This window comes from Lissotriton helveticus, chromosome 9 (assembly GCF_964261635.1).
Source record: "Lissotriton helveticus chromosome 9, aLisHel1.1, whole genome shotgun sequence".
In the NCBI taxonomy this organism is placed as follows: Eukaryota; Metazoa; Chordata; class Amphibia; order Caudata; family Salamandridae; genus Lissotriton; species Lissotriton helveticus.
Genome location: NC_136070.1, coordinates 1,129,924,584 through 1,129,943,569, shown reverse-complemented (window position 1 = coordinate 1,129,943,569; position 18,986 = coordinate 1,129,924,584). Strand labels below are relative to the sequence as shown.

Here is an 18,986-nt window from a genome sequence, read left to right as displayed (position 1 = left end):
TTATATTATGCAAAAGTGAAAAATACATTAAGGATGTTTTCCTCATGTGGTGTAATATATTGTTTTATTTACATAGGCCAAGAAATGGTGGTAAATATTGCGTGGGTCGGAGGATGAAATTCAAATCCTGCAACACTGAACCGTGCTCCAAGCAAAAGAAAGACTTCCGAGAAGAGCAGTGTGCCGACTTTGATGGGAAGCATTTTAACATTAACGGTCTACCTCCAAATGTCCGCTGGGTTCCCAAGTACAGTGGAAGTAAGTCATTTAGGACGAGAATGCACATGGTTTATCGCTGTGTTGAGAAATAGAGGGAGTAACAATCTTGTGTTTGTCATTACAGTTCTAATGAAAGACAGATGCAAGCTTTTTTGTCGAGTAGCGGGAAGTACCGCCTACTATCAGCTCAGGGACCGAGTTGTGGATGGCACTCCTTGCGGCCCAGACACAAACGATATATGCGTTCAAGGACTGTGTCGGGTAAACCTGCATTTATTGATTTATTAAGATGACACCAGTGTTTGATGCTGTGTTCAGCTTTGTCTTTATTTTTTTCCGTTGTGTTTTGTTATTATGTATTTTTTAGAGCATCCACAATTAACCTGTAAGTGACCCTGACAGCACATAGATACCCCTGGCATCAAGATAGCAAGATGCAAAGTGCTTTATTACTGTCTTGCGCATAACAAGTAGCAATGGGCAGGTGCGTCCAAGATGCTGTTTGTTTAATCCCCAACGCACTTCCGCAGTCATTTGGACTACATGGACGTGATGTCAAATATTTTTGCTGAGGGCGGGCAGGCTGCTGCCCACTCCCTCTAAACGTTAGTCAAGGACTATACCCGTTTGACCTGTAGGTTTTCAAAGATCATCTAATCATTTTTAATTCATTAGGTCGTCGATGTCTCCTGATATATTCATTATATGACAGTGAAACGGGCTGGCAGACAGATGTGTGCCTGTCCGGGATGCACCATATTTCACTTTTAAAGCATTATGAGGCGAACGTTTGTAAAGTCTGATAACATGTTTGTGTGTGTAACTGTGAAAGACCCTCATCTACCGACTGCATTGGTGAGGTTAGAGTGGACAATCAGTGCATTAAGAATCGAAGTATTTCCCAAGAGTTGTTTCAAATTGTTGATTTGCACTTGCAAAACACCTGGCAATATGTTTACAATCTCAGCACCACAATTGTGACCACTTTAAGTGTGACAGTGAACGAGGCTGCTGAACCAATCAATCAATCATAGACATTTATAGAGCGCTCTACTTACCCGGAGGGTCTCAAGGCGCTAAGGCTTAGGCGAAGTAGAGCTCAGTCACAAACCAATGGCAATTTGAGAAAAGTATGTGATCTACCAACAGACCATTTCCGTTATGTATCAAAGCAGTAAGCATTTGTCAAAGGAACACCTCTTCCTCCTGCTGCACGAGAAACCCCATACAATGATTTCCTTAAGGAAAATACCGATAGTATGAACATAAAAAGTAAATTAGAGTTTTTTCTTACCCTCTTGTTTTCACATTGCACACATATGCAGTATATGCACGGAGGGTTAGAAAAGTAGGCAAACTTCACAAGTCTATTTCACTGTTGAAACACTTGAAGTGAACGTAAAATATGCATTGTGTAGCTAATGCAACTTAATCAAGCCACTAAGTCAAATTTACTTTTTCAATTGCTCGCAACTCTGCCAAAACAATAATAATCTTGAAATTTGAAACAAATCCATGTTCGAAAGTGTGTGCCTACTTAGGATAGTGCAGATGGGTACAAGCAAAACATATTTTAACATTACATTTGAATTCAACTTTTACGTATTAGTAGTACATTAAAGCCTGAAGTAAAGCACTGGCACACAAAATAATTCATCATCGATCCACAGTTTTGATAAAGTGTGGTGTACATTTCTACACAAGGATGAGGAGGCGCCCTGATAAATAATAAGGAGATTCTGGTGGTTACTCGCAAGTTAAAGATGAGTAAGGCCTCCTGGCTTAATGGAATCTTGAATGTTATATATAAGAAAATCCAGACGACTTGGGCAGATCCCCCTGTACATATAACAATAGGAGGAACACTGGCAGGATACTAACAACTCGGAAGGGCTACCTGATCACATCTATTTTCAAGAAAGGAAAAGTTGAAGATCCGGTGACTAACTATTTATCTCCCTTATTGAAGAGTCCTCAGAAATGTTTGTCTATTTGCTATCATGAAAAGTGCAAAAAACTATTTGTGCAGGGAGAGTAAATATTTGTTTTGTAGATTTTTACTCTGCTTTGATGTGGTGGACTGTCACCTTCTTTGATCCAAACTGGTTGAGCGGGTGTTCCAAAATAGGTTATTAAAATTATTAGTGGCTCTTCATACAGGCACATGGGTAGTGGTCGGTGTTGGCTATGACGAGGAATGACTGGCAAGGGTGTCAGTTCACAATAGCATTGAGCTGTATTGGGTGTTTGCTCATTTGTTGTTCTCCCTCGTTATACCCCTGCCGATCATCTTACACAAGACTTATGGTAAACCTCCAAACTTAAATGGTGTACAATTTAAGTTTCAAGTTTTTATTTATGTTACAGAACTCTGCGGAGGTCCACATAAAATATACACATGATCTTATATTTAATCAAACACAACACAATTTCTTGACACATTGAAATACCAAAAAGTGCTTTATGGTACAGCACGTACTTGAATTAAAAAATTTACAATCAATACGAATTTAAAAAAACATTAAAAAAAAGTTAAACATTCTGTAACAAAATATTTAATTGGAGGATTATAAAGTGCATGCTGCTTTTCCAGGGACGTTCATATAGACAACTGCAGGCAAATTGGCTTCAGCGAATTTCACCAATATAGTAGGAGTGCCGGACAGACAAAGAGGACGTAATTCAAGTTTTGCATCCTATTCTGACAATGATTACATTCAGATGAGATTCTATACCATTTTGCCATAAGGGGATTGAAAGGAAGCATACCTAATCACAACAAAATCCAGAAACGTATCACTCTGTGTGATAAGTTCCATTTCATGTAAGGTTGTGATCTCTTCACTACTATTGAATCTGTAATATTTTGGAATCCCCTTTTTTAAAAGCACACCTCACTATCCATGTCCAAACTTGACGATTGCGTGGCTTGTTTAAAATTAACTTTTAGTTGCAAAACAGGCAATGTGAAAACTGTGTTAAGATCTAGTCGAAGCTCATCTACAGCATATAGAAATTTCTATAGACTAGTGACTTTTCTTTTTTGTCTGCCAGAATTTCCTACTTCAAAAAAAAATCAGTGTATCTTCATCACTCCTCTTCAGGCAAGCCACTCAGCGAACCACTCCAACCAAACCCTGGGTGGAAGCACTTTTCAGATCAATTTCCTGCCTTAATGCTGCCACTGAAACCGCTGAGTTACATGAAGTAGTGTTTCATAATACTCTCTCCTCTCTTTTGTTTAAAAAGCCCCATTTAGTTACTTCAATAGTTTCCAATGCATAGAGTAGGGAGGCGGGCATGTTTGCACAATAGACCTCTAGAAGATAGGATAAGTGTCTTCTGCCCGTCGCTCTATACATTGCACACAATACTCTTGCTAAGACTGTGCTTTGCTCGCATTATTCTCAACATGTGCCTTATCGCTCAGGTTACTGCTCATTATTTTCCCCAAGAAGGTATAAGACTTTACTACTACTATCTTTTACTTTTACTACTACTATCTCAAGTTACTGCTCTTCCACCAATAGAGGGGGCAGTACCTTCACTCTGAGTCAGGAGGACAGGGAGCTCATAGATGTATAGAGAAAAGAGTAACTGCTAAAATATACCCTTGTTTTTAGGCCATTTTGGGTTCCTATCTCCTTAGACAGGCCTAGATCACCCCCAAGAAACCTCTACACCAGGTAAAAGAGTGGAATGCAATTCTTAAATGTAAGACGGTATTTGGCATACCCAGTTCTGATAAAGATGATCGTTCACTGCTGTGGAGAAAGTTATCAAATGCTGTGGAGAAGTTAATAAAAGCTGCTTAATTCACTCCCCCTATAACTGTTACGTATTTCTCATTGATGAACCGTAAGGCAGCAATATCATCAAAAGTTCTGTTTTTTCCTAAAGCCTGTTTGCTCAAGGGGGATAATTGTATTTTCTTCAGTCCACTCACTTAGAGACAATAAGCATTTTTGTAAAAACTTTACCCACCGCATCCAGAAGGACGATCTGGCTGTAATTTCCCGATACTTATGATCTCCCTTTTTAAATAGGGGGACTAGAATACTTCCAGTCCAGGAGGTAAAAACTTTACCCACCGCATCCAGAAGGACGATCTGGCTGTAATTTCCCGATACTTATGATCTCCCTTTTTAAATAGGGGGACTAGAATACTTCCAGTCCAGGAGGTAAGCACTCTTCTGTTCTTGTAGTAGATTTTAAAAACCAGGAACAAAATTCTATTCCAAAATGATACTTCCTGTTTAACTTTATAGATTGGGACCTCGTCTGGACCTATTGCAGCAGATGCACGCATTCCACGAATGGTCAGTGTTAGATTTGGGGGTCTCTAGTTGGCAGAGATAGGTACCTTTGACCAAATAGGGACACTTGCGTCTAGTCAGGGTAAGGTGGTACACTCCTAAAGTAACCCTTGCTCACCCCCTTGGTAGCTTGGCACGAGCAGGCAGGCTTATCTCAGAGGCAGTGTGTAAAGCATCTGTGAGCACACACAGTAACCCACTGTGGTGGCGACACTCTTCTCCGGTGATGCGATGGCGACAGCTGTAGCAGCGGCATGCTTCTCCGGTAATGCAACAGCGTCTGCTGCGACAGCGACACTCTTCTCCGGTGATGCGACGACAACGGCTGCGGCAGCGACATGCCTCTTCGTCTTGAGTCGTGCTTCCATCTCCCAGCGACACATAGGCTCTCAGAAAGCCCAGCTGGTTGGTGAAGTCTGTTGTCCCTGAGACTTCAGCAGGAGGCAAGCTCTATCTCAAGACCTTGGAGATCCTTTACTAGTTGATTTGAAAGTAGCACAAAGTCCTTTCTCTCCTTTCTTTGGCAGTCAGGCAACCACTACAGGCCGATCCCCCAAACAGCACTCAGCTTAGGGATAGTCTCCTCCTTAATTTCTCAGGTTCGTCTCCTAAGCAAAGGTTCTTCTTGTTTCCCAAAATGTGATCTAAAGTTCTGGGGTCTGGGTCCCCTCTTTTATACACCAAAATCCTCTGTCTCTGAAGGCAGAGAGTGTCCGTGCTAGTCCAAACCAGTTATGTGCAGTCTTGAAGCACTTTGTTGACAAGACTCCTTTTTTCCTTTGGCAGGGTGGGCCTGGGACATCAGATGCTGACAGGAGGTGGAGCCAGCATTGTGAAGGCAGGCACAGCCCTATTCAGGTCCCAGGTGCTCCCCTCCCCTCACTCTACATGCAGATGGGTCTATTTAGCCCTGTGCTGACTCACCCTGTCTCCTGGAATCCCCCAGCCCCTGTCACTCAAACTCCAGACAAGGAATAGACAACCTAGCAGAGGCAGGCTTGGACAGTTGTGGAGAAGTGTGGCTCACTGGTTAGAGGAGGCAGACCTGGAAGCAGAGGTCAGCCCGGGACCAGGGTTCAATTCCCGGCTCGGCGGGGTCTTGAGTCCTAAAATGTCCATGGACTCGACAATTCTCGCTCCGGTGCCTACTCGATTCACAGGTTCACACTCTGCGACTCTGGGCAATAGCTTGCTTAATCTCCACAACGGCCCCTCGCGGCGGGATGCCTGGCTTTCACCTTGCGGATACCCTGCCAGGGTTATCTCACAGGGGAATACCAGGACGGGTTCCCTAAGCAAGTGCTTAGAAACCACTTGGTGATTTGCGCTATATAAATTCCTGTACATTTACATTTACATTTACAGTTTAGGCAAGAAAATACCTGCTTTCTAAAAGTGGTATTTTCAAACACAGAATGTTAAAACCAACTTCACTAAAAGATGTATTTTACCATTCTGAGTTCAGGCATGCTAAACTCAAATTTCTAACTAGCTCCCTGAGTCAGTTAGGATTATAAGATGCTATAATCAAACTGCCCATTCTGGCCTTTGGGGAACAGGTAGCCTTGCAATCGTGAAAAACAAAAAAATGGCTGTAATTCAATATTAGGACATGCCACACACACCAGGGCATGTCCTACCTTTTACCTACAATGCACCCTGACCTTGGGCCCACCATAGGGGTGACTAATATGCAGACAAGGGAAGGTTTAGGGACTGGCAAGTGGGTGCACTTTCCCAGTCAACATGGCAGTACCAGACTACACATAGGCTCTGCAATGGCAGACCTGAGACACACGTTTACAGGCTGCTTCTGTGGGTGGCACAACCAGTGCTGCAAGCCCACCAGCAGCATTTGATTTACAAGCCCTGGGCACACTCAGTGTACTGTACTAGGGTCTGACAAGTAAACCAAACCAGCCAATCATGGAATCACTAATCCATACATCAATTTACCATAGGGAGCACTTGCACTGTGGCACTGAATAACAGTGGCACAGTGCCCAAAGCATCTATAACCAGCAAGAACACTTGAGGCAACTGCAAAAGAATGGAACGAGACCCAAGCCAACAGTGCCAGGTCTAACAGTCAGCTCAATCACCTTCAAAGAAGGGGAAATGTGGGTTGAAGTGTCCACTCCTGGGAAAGGGAAGCTATTCACCTCTCCATTTGTCGTATAAAGATTAGAAATGGAAGTGAACCCAAGCATACTCCTCTATTGTTGAGAGGGAGAATCTAACTCTAGACCCACACACTTCTGCTACCAAGGTCCAGAACGATTTCGTCGGTCCCCAAACAGTGGCCTCTCTTGATGCAACCCATAGCCAATCACTCACCTCATTTTTTAAATGGGCCTTTAACCGGCTCCCACGCCTCTTTAATAGGACACCTTGATGTTCCTCTCCGGTGAGTACTGCATCTATTGTTTTCTAACTAGAGCAGAAAATATCATTCTGTAGTCCCACTGTGGTTCCCCTCTTTTTTTAACAAATTTAGAGGAGAGCCCTTCAAATCTCCATGAACAAATGGGGGGGCACGTTTAGTCCCAGGGAGAAGACCAACAAACAATGATCACTAAGGGGCCTCTCAATTACTTTTAGGCCACCCAACAAATAGAATGAGGAGCAGTCAACCACTGCATAGTCTACAATGCCCCCTCAAGGATTTATGCGTATAATGTGCCGGGGCATCCACTGGTAATCTCCCATTAGCAATTATACAATCATTGCATATCAGTTGGTTAGCTAAAGACTTTCCTCTCTCATCCAGTCTTATTTGTGCCCGGAAAGGCAAAAGGGGCGATGTTTAAAGCAACCTCTTTTTTGACCTCACCTAATAGAGATAAATCAAAATTGAAGAATTTACAATTTAAATCATCTACTAGTATAATATGGAGTGCCTGCTCCTTATCTAAAATGTTTTAAAAAATACAAACACCGTATTCAAAAGTGGAACATAGGGTGTATTCAGTGGGATATAGGCGTTTACCAATAAAAGGGATAACCTAATTATCCAGTATTGGGGTATCTTTCATAGATTCACATGCCTGAATCATTCCCCGTCGTCGAGGCGGGTGTCCCACGGTAAATTATATATATATAGCAGTGCCTAAAAACCATTAGTAGTAGGCTAGAAAAGGATATAGGCCCAACTAGGCCCAAAACTTAGCAGCCTATCTACATCATTATGTAAAAAGAACTGAAAATGTAGCCTCAGCCAATCAGCTAACCTCACCCTCTAGAACCTTCCCAGCCCAGGCAGTTCTCCTCAGATTTTCACCGCACTTCGTGTGTAAGGGAGTCTCCCTGAGTGCCTACTCAGTTTTTCTTCAAAATTTCTTCAAAATTTCTTCTATTCTCTCAAGATGTCTGAAAAGAAGGCTCTATTCAAGGCTTGTGGTTCCTGTTTCAAGAAGAGGGTACATGTGGACGACCAGCACTCTGATTGTATTTATTGTTTGCATCCTTCACATGTTGTGAAGGATTGCAGGATATGTCGAACCTTCCCTCCTAAGACCATCAGGGATAGAGAGGCAAGAGTTCTGTTGTGGCTGAAGTCGTCTGCCACAGATGATGAGGACAGAGCCTCTACCTCAAGTAAGAGAGCCAGTTCCAAAGAGAGGTGTTCTCCTGAGAGACTGAAAAAACCTAAACTCTCTCATAAACCCTCTGAGTCCACGAAGAGTGCTGCGTCAACAGAGCCTGCTACTGTGAGTACAGTCCGCACTAAAGCTGTCTCTTTGGTTCCTCTCTCACTGTCACCACCTATTCTACGTCCTCTACGTCTTCAAGTACTGTTACCACCTCAGCAATTACTTCTCCTGTGATGTCCGTCATGGTTTCTTCTTCTGAGAAAAAATCATCGAAGAAAAGCTCGTCGTCGACGAGCCTTCCGTCGACGACCAAATCACCATCTACGAAGCATTCGTCATCGCTTCCGTCGACGCTTCCGTCGACGGCTACCCCGTCGACGAAGGTTTCCACTATCCCGTCGACGAAGATCCCGTCGACAAAGATCCCGTCGACAAACATTCGTCGACGGGCTCGTCGTCGACGAAGACCCCGTCGACGACAAGTCCGTCGACGAAGACCCCGTCGACGACGAGTCCGTCGACGAAGACCCCGTCGACGACGAGTCCGTCGACGAAGACCCCGTCGACGACGAGTCCGTCGACGACGAGCCCGTCGACGAATGTTTCAGCTCCATCGACGACGAAGAGTCCGTCGACGGGTCCGTCTACTAGGACGCCTTCAAAAAAGTCCTCGTCGACGATTCCAACACCGATGACGATACCGTCAACGACAATGCCGGCAACTCACACATCTGTTTCACTTCTACCGTCGACAGCAGCGCTGGCATCTTTGAATGTGCCGTCTATGCATTTATTGCCCACATCTCCAGTAAGGGTACAGTATACCCATTTCCAGATGAAATCATTTCAGAGACAGAGTTACTCTCATTTGTCTCCCCTCTTGCCTTCGCATATTTTGGAAAACTACGTGGAGGCAGATTCTGATGATGAAGGGGATGATGACGAGCCTTTTGGAGTGGCCCATCACCCTTCCCAGTTACACATCAAATATCAAGAGGATGAAGATGATGATGACGTTCATTACTACCAGGAAAATTTAGCTACTCCTTATCATCAGGAGCAACAACACGCAGAAGACACGACTCATCTTCCGTCTTCTCTAATTCATGATTTGCAGGCCATGCTGGCTGATTATCGTCAGAGGTTTCCACCAACTCTGCCTGCTCCAAATCCTGTGCCAGTAGACATGCCGACAAATTCCCCGCCACATCCTTCGCACTCGCCAAGGCAGGATGTTGACCCCGGGACTGGAGGTCATGATGTTGACGTCTCCTCTCCAGATGAGGATGAAAGTGAGGATGGTGAACTTCCGGATACTACGCCTACGGAACCATGGAATGATTACATCATTCCTATGCCTTCTCCTAATTTGCCACAACCTTCAGATTCTCCGCCAGAGGACATAGGAGGTTTTCATAACATCATGCATCGGGCAGCTGCTCGATTTGCAATTACAGTTTCGGTTGAGCAGACTGACTGTTTTCTTCATGATTTCAAAGAAGGGTATAGAAGGGTATCCAGATCTATCCCTATCATTGAATACATTTGGAAAGAAGGGATTAATATAATGAAGACGCCAGCGTCCATCCCGGCGGTTCTTCCAAGAGTCGACAAGAAGTACCGAGCACCACCGGATACTCCTTCATGTTTGATCGGTCATCCACGACCTGACTCAGTGATTTTACAAGCGGCTCAACAACGATCCAAGAATCCGGCAGCACCAATTTCAACACCTCCAGACAAAGAGGGCAGGAGGTTGGATGCGATTGGGAAGAAGTTCTCAACTAATGCCGCTGCTACTGTTAAGATTGCTAATTCTTTGGCAATTTTAGCACGTTATGACAGACAAATGTGGTCAGATCTGTCGGAATTCATCAACCTGGTTCCCGAAGACCGTGTTGAAGAGGTCAGGAAGGTTGTCATGGAAGGCGAGCGGGCAGCTTCTGAGATTATCGACTGCGCCCTCGATGTCTCTAATACAGCCTTTAGACAATTGGCCGGAGCGGCAGTTCTTAGACGGCACGGATGGCTCAAGGCGACTTCTTTCAGACCTGAAGTCCAGACCAAAATACTTGACATGGCCTATGATGGCGAGTTATTGTTTGGCAAACACATAGATGAAGCATTGCTTGCGATCAAAACGGATACTGATACGGCCAAATCGCTTGGTACACTACAGTATAAGCGAGGTTTTTTCAGAGGAGCAAGAGGCCGTGGTTTTCCTTCCAGAGGACATTATCAAAATCAGCAAAACCGCCAGTATCAACCTCAGAATAAGCCGTACTACCAACAGTCCTATCGACAGTCATCGTCAGCGGGTTTCTCTCGCCAAGGAGGGAAACGACGTTCTAACTACCAGGGACGCGATTCAAATAAACGCCAGTGAGTTTTGCCGGACACCATCCTCCCTTCCTTCCCTCCCCGTGGGCGCCAAGATCTCCGCCTTTTATCAACAGTGGCGGAAGATAACTTCAGATCAGTGGGTTCTGGACATAGTCAAACACGGACACACTCTGGAGTTCTTGCAGAAACCTCCAACGTCACCGCCCAGGGGTCCCTCCCCTCCTCTTCTTCATTTGTTATACATGAAAGCCATGAAGATGCTACACAAAAATGCGATAGAAAAAGTTCCAACATCCCAGAAAAATCAGGGGTTTTACTCTCGCTTCTTCCTTGTGGAAAAGGTTTCAGGAGAGTGGCGTCCAATTTTGGATCTACGAAACTTAAACAAATATCTGAAAAAGCAGAGTTTCCGCATGGTGACGCTCACGGATGTCCTCAATTGCCTCATGGAAGGCGATTTCATGGCTTCTTTGGATATGGAAGACGCTTACTTCCACATTCCCATTCATCCAAACCACCGCAAGTATCTGAGATTCACAGTGGCTGGTGTCCATTTTCAATTCAAGGTCCTCCCTTTCGGCCTGAAATCTGCACCGAGAATCTTTACCAAGACTCTAGTTCCGGTTGCAGCTGCGTTGAGGTCACAGGGAATCCAAGTATTCCCGTACCTCGACGATTGGTTAATAAAGAGTCCGACAAAAACTTCAACAAGGCAATCGGTCACAAGTGCTCTATCAATGTTCTCGAATCTGGGCCTGACCCTCAACGTCAAAAAATCACAACTGCAACCCAAACGAATTCTGACGTTCCTAGGAGCAGTACTGGACACTTCTCAGTGCAAGGCCTTCTTGACCCAAATTCGTCAGGACAAAATCACAAAGCTGGCAAGTCAAATACGGTCAAAAAAGTCTCTTTCGGTCCGACAGTTTGTTTCCCTGCTAGGGATGTGTTCCTCTGCACTCCATCTAGTCCCACTGGCTCGACTCAGAATGAGGCCTCTACAAGAGGAATTGCATCGACAGTGGCGGCAGATAGACGGATCTTTCGAGGACCGAATCAAGGTCACGCCCAAGATGAAACAAGCTCTTCTATGGTGGGCGGCAAAGAACAATTTGTCTCCGGGGCTCACTTTTCTTCAGACCCTACCGGAATTTACTCTGACGACAGATGCCTCCATGGAGGGTTGGGGAGGCCATCTTCAAGATCTTCAAGTGCAGGGACGGTGGTCCCATCAGTACAAGCACAAACACATCAACTGCCTCGAGTTGAGGGCCATTTTTCTGTCCTTGCGAGCCTTCCTGCCAAGAATTGCGGGCTCTGCAGTGCTGGTGCGCACGGACAACACCACCAGCATGTTTTATGTAAACAAGCAAGGGGGCACGAAATCTCTAGCCCTGTCTCTTCAAGCGCAAGAAATGTGGGAATGGTTACTCCATCACAAAATTTCCCTCAGAGCGGAACATGTTCAGGGAATTCAGAATTCTCTGGCCGACGATCTCAGCAGATCGTTCACAGGATGTCACGAGTGGGAACTCGAACAAAGCCAAGTGGAAACAATTTTCCAGCTCTGGGGCACACCAACGCTGGACCTGTTTGCCACGCAACAGAACAGCAAATGCATATACTTTGCCAGCAGGTTCCACCAGCAAGGATCGAGAGGAAATGCCCTGTTGATGAGGTGGACCGGAATCTTTGCGTATGCCTTCCCTCCAATTCCTCTCATCCCAAAGGTTCTACAGAAAATGAAGAGAGAACGTTGCTCTCTAATCCTAATTGCTCCTCGCTGGCCGAGACAGTATTGGTTCCAGGAGCTTCTGATACTCTCCCATCAACCTCCACTGCGCCTCAAGCCGACACTTTCAATGCTGACAAGGGAGGAAGGACAAATACTTCATCCAGATCCTCAGTCGCTGCACTTGCACGCCTGGCTCCTGACTTCCTAGAGTTTAAGGACCTGGAGATTTCTCCAGACTGTAGAGCTGTTCTATCTCAGGCTCGTGCACAGTCTACCATCAGAACCTATCGCTTCAAATGGAAGAGATTCTGTTTATGGTGCGGAGAGCGTGATGTCCATCCACTACAAGCTCCTCCAGAGAAGATTCTGCCTTATCTGCTGTCTCTAGCCAGATCAGGTCTCGCTTTTTCTTCTATCAAAGTTCACCTTGCTGCCATATCCAGATTCAGAAAGAGTTACAACAAACCATCTTTGTGCTCTTCCTCTTTAATTAAACAGTTCCTTAAAGGGTTATTTCGAGTTTTCCCTCCAGTGCGGCCTCCTCCTCCTGAGTGGGATCTCAATATTGTGTTATCTCAATTGCTGAAAAGGCCTTTTGAACCAATTCATAAATCAGAGCTTAAATTCTTGACTTGGAAAGTGGCTATTTTGTTGGCCCTCACTTCAGCCCGGAGAGTAAGTGAGATACAAGCGTTCACTATATCGGAACCTTTCCTACATTTCTCAAAAGATTGTGTGACACTTAGAACTCATCCTAAGTTTATTCCCAAAGTTCCGACCCAGTTTCACATCAATCAACCGGTGAAACTCAAAACTTTCTTTCCAGACCCCAAGACTCCAGCTGAAAGGATGCTGCATTCCTTGGATGTCCAAAGATGCCTCAAATTCTATTTACAAAAGACAAAAGATTTGCGCAAATCTACCCAGCTGTTTGTAGCTTATGGCCAAGCTACACGTGGTCAGGCTGTGACGAAAGCAACTATTGCCAGATGGCTTTCCTCTGTCATTGTCTTCTGTCATGAGAAAGCGAACAAGCCCCTGACAAGAACGGTTAAGGCGCATTCCACCAGGATGATGTCAGCGTCTACAGCCCTATTTGCAGGGGTGACCCTGGAAAACATCTGCCGTGCTGCTACATGGAAAAGTGTGCATACTTTTACCAAGCACTATTGCCTGCAGCCGGTGCTACATGAAGATACGTCAGTGGGAGAAGCAGTGTTGCAGCATCTTCTTCACTGAGGTCAGCCTTTTATGGTTTTCTTGTTTTCTATTGTTACATTTGTGCTAACATACTGTTTTAATGCTCTATATATATGGTATATGAAGGTATTGTCATGATTATGCATATGTACTGAAATATGTTCTTGCTCTAGTACCTTCCAGGTTGTGTGGGGATATATGGTTTGGATTGTCTCCCACCTTCCTCTACCGACAGTTATGGTTATTACTGCTTGCTATTCTGATTCAGGCATGTGAATCTATGAAAGATACCCCAATACTGGATAAGAAAACAAGTTACTTACCTGTAACTACAGTTATCCAGTATTGGTATCTTTCATAGATTCACATGCACCCACCCTCCTCCCCGACTGGGCAGTTCTTATTATGGATACTACTTCTCACTTGTGCTGGGAAAATCTGAGGAGAACTGCCTGGGCTGGGAAGGTTCTAGAGGGTGAGGTTAGCTGATTGGCTGAGGCTACATTTTCAGTTCTTTTTACATAATGATGTAGATAGGCTGCTAAGTTTTGGGCCTAGTTGGGCCTATATCCTTTTCTAGCCTACTACTAATGGTTTTTAGGCACTGCTATATATATATAATTTACCGTGGGACTCCCGCCTCGACAACGGGGAATGATTCAGGCATGTGAATCTATGAAAGATACCAATACTGGATAACTGTAGTTACAGGTAAGTAACTTGTTTTCTTCCTCATCGGAATGAATGAATGTCACTGCCGAAAAAGGTCGTAGGGGTCTCTTTGTCATACATACTTCCACTTGAACTTGTAATTGCTGCAGCCCCACCACCCCCACACACTTTTACGTGAACCCCTCCTAGAGGGCTTGGCTTTTTAATCCAGAATTGAAATAATCATCCAAATGTAGCTCCAATTCACACCAGGTCTCCTGGAGGCAGATTATGTCCCCCTTTAATGAACTCCAGTATAACAGCTTCTCTTTGATATTTTTTGGAACTGCAGCATTCCAGGAGACGATTTTTAGCTCATTGCTAATTACGATGCAGCAGAGGAGAACTAACTGTACATGCGCTATTTAAAACTCTTGGCAACCAGTTCCATGTTTGATCATCATCTTTAACAATTTTGACATCATCAGTCTAAAATTCCCTAAATAACACTTATCTACAGCTCATTCCTAGGTAGACTTTCAACCCCTGGAGGTCAACGCTAGAGGGAGAGTATTGAATAGACCCCCGATCCCTCTTGTTTCTTTCGCAATAATCGAGCCCTTCCTCCTGTCTCTCCCCTCCCTCGAACACTTGAATAACATCAATACCTTTGCAGTGCATACTTTCTCAAATTTTTAATACCATGTTCACCACCATTTTTGAATAAAAGATTACTCTTGCTTTAGTCCCTTAACCTGTGTCAAACAGTGTAACCAAAGAGATGTCACTACTTTAGATTAAGTCCAGAGTCTTGACGCCCATGAAACAAGATAATAACGAAGCTCAATTCAAAATGAGATCGGAATCAAAAAGTGGAAAAAAAGTAATGTGCAGACATCTACATTACAATTCGGTAGATGTTTATCATCGAGGTTCAGGAATACAGAGTAACCCTTCTTCTTACTGAAGTCCACAAATGGGGGAGTCACAAGTTTCAGAAAGGAAGATATCTGACCAGCCGGGGATAATAATAGAGTCACTTGAAGCAGAAGGCACTTGAAGCGTCGTTTATTGAAGATATGCAATATTTTAAGAATAACAAACCAGTGTTTTGCTTTCATAACTCTAAGTAAGTTCCATGTGTAGTAGACTACCAGCTTATGTCATTTGGGGTTATCATTTTTTCGAAATGGATCTGTCCATTCCCTAGATCCATTGAACTTATATGTACTATGCCTCTTTGTCCCGTTTACAAGGTAATGCGGCAGACACATGAAAAATCTCTATCATAAATGGTTCACACACTGCCTCATCGGCATTTGACCATTCACTAGAATAATAGTAAGATAAGATGTCCATTGCGGTCACATTTTGTTTCATTTTAAATGCTGCGAGAATATTTGATTTGATGTTTTGCTTTCTGTAACAATATCTTTATAATCTGTATTTGTTTTTAAATGTATTATTTTTAAGCTGTTTAATTCTTTTTAAAATGTAATTTGTGTTTTGAGACAGATTCTTCCACACAGTTTGTGTTTTGGTACTGTACAGCCTATTAGACGATATTAAAATAGGAAAAAAGTATTAGCATCAATGCCATGTTCAGCACATGTGCGTAACCCCCATTGCAGTCACAGTTTCGCCTGCTGCTTCATTAAAAAAGCTTGAAATGCGGGTGTTTTGTTGAGGTTCGAATTTGTTTTGTTCAATATCTTTTCATTTTTCATTTCCTTTTCCTGCTAAAGCAAGCTGGGTGTGACCATGTGCTCAATTCAAAAGCCAGAAGAGACAAATGTGGTGTTTGTGGAGGAGATAATTCTTCCTGCAAAACGATTGCAGGCACATTTAATACGGTGCTTTATGGTAAGGGACAATCCTTAAACATGAATTAGTATACAATGTTTACATCTGACCTAGCACCTATTGTGTAATAGCTTAACGTTGTCTAGCAATTTGCTTTTTATGTCAAGTTCAGTTCACGTTTGTTGATATGTGCAGTTTATCATTCCTATAATTTTGCACGGAAGGCCCCTTTCAGTCACATAACGAGCTTTACCTTGTTCATTCTGTTAATACTTTCTGGTTGCATGTTTGTCTCTGTGAAAGGGGGCATCGTGCTGTTGTCATCTTCAGTTTATATAATTGCTCTTCATTGTCTACACTTGTGCTGCACAGCATTCTATATTTGTTTGTAAAAAAAAAGAAAAACAAAGACATTGAGCAGTAATCTGGATTTCTGTGAAATTATTTCAGGCTATAACACAGTAGTTCGTATTCCTGCTGGTGCTACAAATATTGATGTGCGACAGCACAGTTACTCTCGGAAACCAGACGACGATAACTACCTTGGTAAGATCAGTTTATATATGTATATATTTATTTATATCTATTCTAATTAGGTATGTAATCATACAGTAGGATTGTTTGTGCCTTTACATGCTTGCTTTCCGTTGGTTTGTTTAAAGTACATTGCTGTAACGTAGCATGTTGCCCAAATAATTGGTATTGAATCTGATATTTGTTCAGATTATTGTTATTATCCTCTGAGGTATACTCCTTGGATTCACACAGTTCCATTTTCTTCTCTATCCTGGTACAGGACTCCCCAGACTATGTTCATGCCTTGACAAAGCAAGATGTTTTGGCTTTGTGTAGTGCAACGTTTACCTTTTGAACTTATTATGCCTTAGTTTGAGCCATTGGACACTGCAATGGCACAATATTTGGGCCCACTAGTTTTTAATATGTCAAAGATCTGAATGTCCCCTGATAATGCAATACTGTGCCAAATCAAAATGACCATTAAATTGCAAGCATGTTTCTGAATGACTATCATTTAGCATGCCACGAGTGATGTCATATGTAAGGTCATAAACAGTGCATGATGGGGCCGCAAGTTATGGTTAATTGACCTGACCATTACTGTTTAATTTCAGTGTTTTTTCTATTTTGTTTTGTAACCATAACTACACTTTAAATGTGTTGTTTCAGTGAAAATATATCTTCTCTTGATTTCTGATCAAAGAAAGAGGCTATAATGAGAAAACCTTGAAAAATGCAAAAAAAGAGTTAATCAGAAATCAAGAGAACATATAGTGATTCGGAAAGAGAAAATTCAAGAAAAAGAAGGGCCAAGATTCATAACGACATATAGTAAAGAGAGTGGGATGATAATGAACACAATCCAAAAATATTGGCACTTAATCTCAAAAGATCCAGATATTGGCAAATTACTTGGCTCCAAACCAACAGTGACTTACAGAAAGACAAAATCATTAAAAGATCTACCAGTGAAAAGCCATTTGCAAGAAACGCAGCCAACAAATTGGCTAACGGAACAACAGAAAGGCTTTAGAAAATGTCTCCAATGTAAGGTTTGTAAAGTAGGAAAAAACATGAATAAAATAACAGAACCAAATGGAAATACAATCCAAATAGATAAAAATATCTCCTGTGTCTCCAGCTTTGTGAGCTACATAATTGAATGCAAATGTTGCATGAAGTATATTGGAAGCACCACATGCAAATTAAGAAAACGCATACTGGAACATATTCGTGCTGTCAAGAACAAAGACATGACATATGCAACAGCCAAACATATTACAGAATGTCAAAAGGGAGACTGGAGAGCAATGCAGTATTATGGAATCAAAATGATACCTCAGACAGAGAGAGGAGGAAAAAGAATAAAACAACTACGTCCATCAGAATCTAGAATGATCGTCAGGTTAAGAACAAAGACCCCGAGGGGGATCAATAATGATGACGAACTGTATGTACACCTGAAGTGAGAAAGTCAGACGCCTGACGAGCAACAACAGAGACTGTTAAAGACTAAACATTCTATACCATGGCCATGTAGATGTAAAGGACAGTTGAATTCAAGGGTACTAGTCCCAGAATAATTATATTTAACCAATGATGAAGAGTTAAAACTGGACAATCTTGAATTAGAAGGGTACCATACCCAACAAAAGTATAAGCTAAAATGCCGCAGAATGCCTTGAATTATATATGCTAAAAAGTCAATTAAGCAGATTATATATAAAAAATGGTTTTTTTCATGCGTTTGCAAGTTGTTAGAACGTAAACTGCACAATGTCCTTGTATATAATGACACAAAATGTTTTTGTAAAATCAAAACACTAAAACTGCCATAATGCCTCATTAAGGCTAGAGTGGGTATTTAATGTGTAATAGAAGTAGGACTCCCTGACCGTGAGAAAGGCTGTGACAGAGCTGAAACGCATTGGTTGAAGACCTGTGTGAATATTAAATAAGGTACACCTACCTCTGGAGTGCAGTGTCATTTGTGCCCAAAAAATAAAAAAACATTTATATATATATTGTGTGTGTATATATATATATTATATATATTTTTTTGTTCACACAAGTCCTCCTTTCAGAATTCTGAAACTAACTCCGAAGCGGCACCACACAGGACGAGTCCAATAACGATGTATTGTCTCATAAACACAACAGGTACTGTTGTGTTTGAGACACAATATATATATATATATATATATATATATTCCACCGCTTGGCTCACTTTCCCTTCGCTAGGCGCTCCTTTGATTCTCGGTCGCGTTTCTCCTGCGGTTGAGCCAACCGCTGTAAATTATCACAGGATCTCCCCGGTCCCGGGGAGGAATGGAGTCGCTGAAAGACGGCACTGACACGCTTCTCTCAATAAAGGTGATTTATTTCATCAATCCATGTGGGGGATTTAGCAACAAAAAGAAACCAACGCGTTTCGACTGCGTCCGCAGTCTTGATCACGGTCACTGACCGTGATCAAGACTGCGGACGCAGTCGAAACGCGTTGGTTTCTTTTTGTTGCTAAATCCCCCACATGGATTGATGAAATAAATCACCTTTATTGAGAGAAGCGTGTCAGTGCCGTCTTTCAGCGACTCCATTCCTCCCCGG

At 42.9% G+C, this 18,986-nt stretch overlaps 1 protein-coding gene across 1 annotated transcript in view; it reads left to right on the top strand.

Annotated features, from left to right (window-relative positions):
- The window catches only part of ADAMTS9 (ADAM metallopeptidase with thrombospondin type 1 motif 9), a 934,075-nt gene that overhangs the window by 395,702 nt on the left and 519,387 nt on the right, over positions 1–18,986 (top strand). Inside the window, 4 exon segments of the mRNA XM_078661546.1 lie at positions 77–258; positions 344–480; positions 15,803–15,920; positions 16,311–16,406. Of these exon segments, the coding sequence (XP_078517672.1) occupies positions 77–258; positions 344–480; positions 15,803–15,920; positions 16,311–16,406 (533 nt within the window).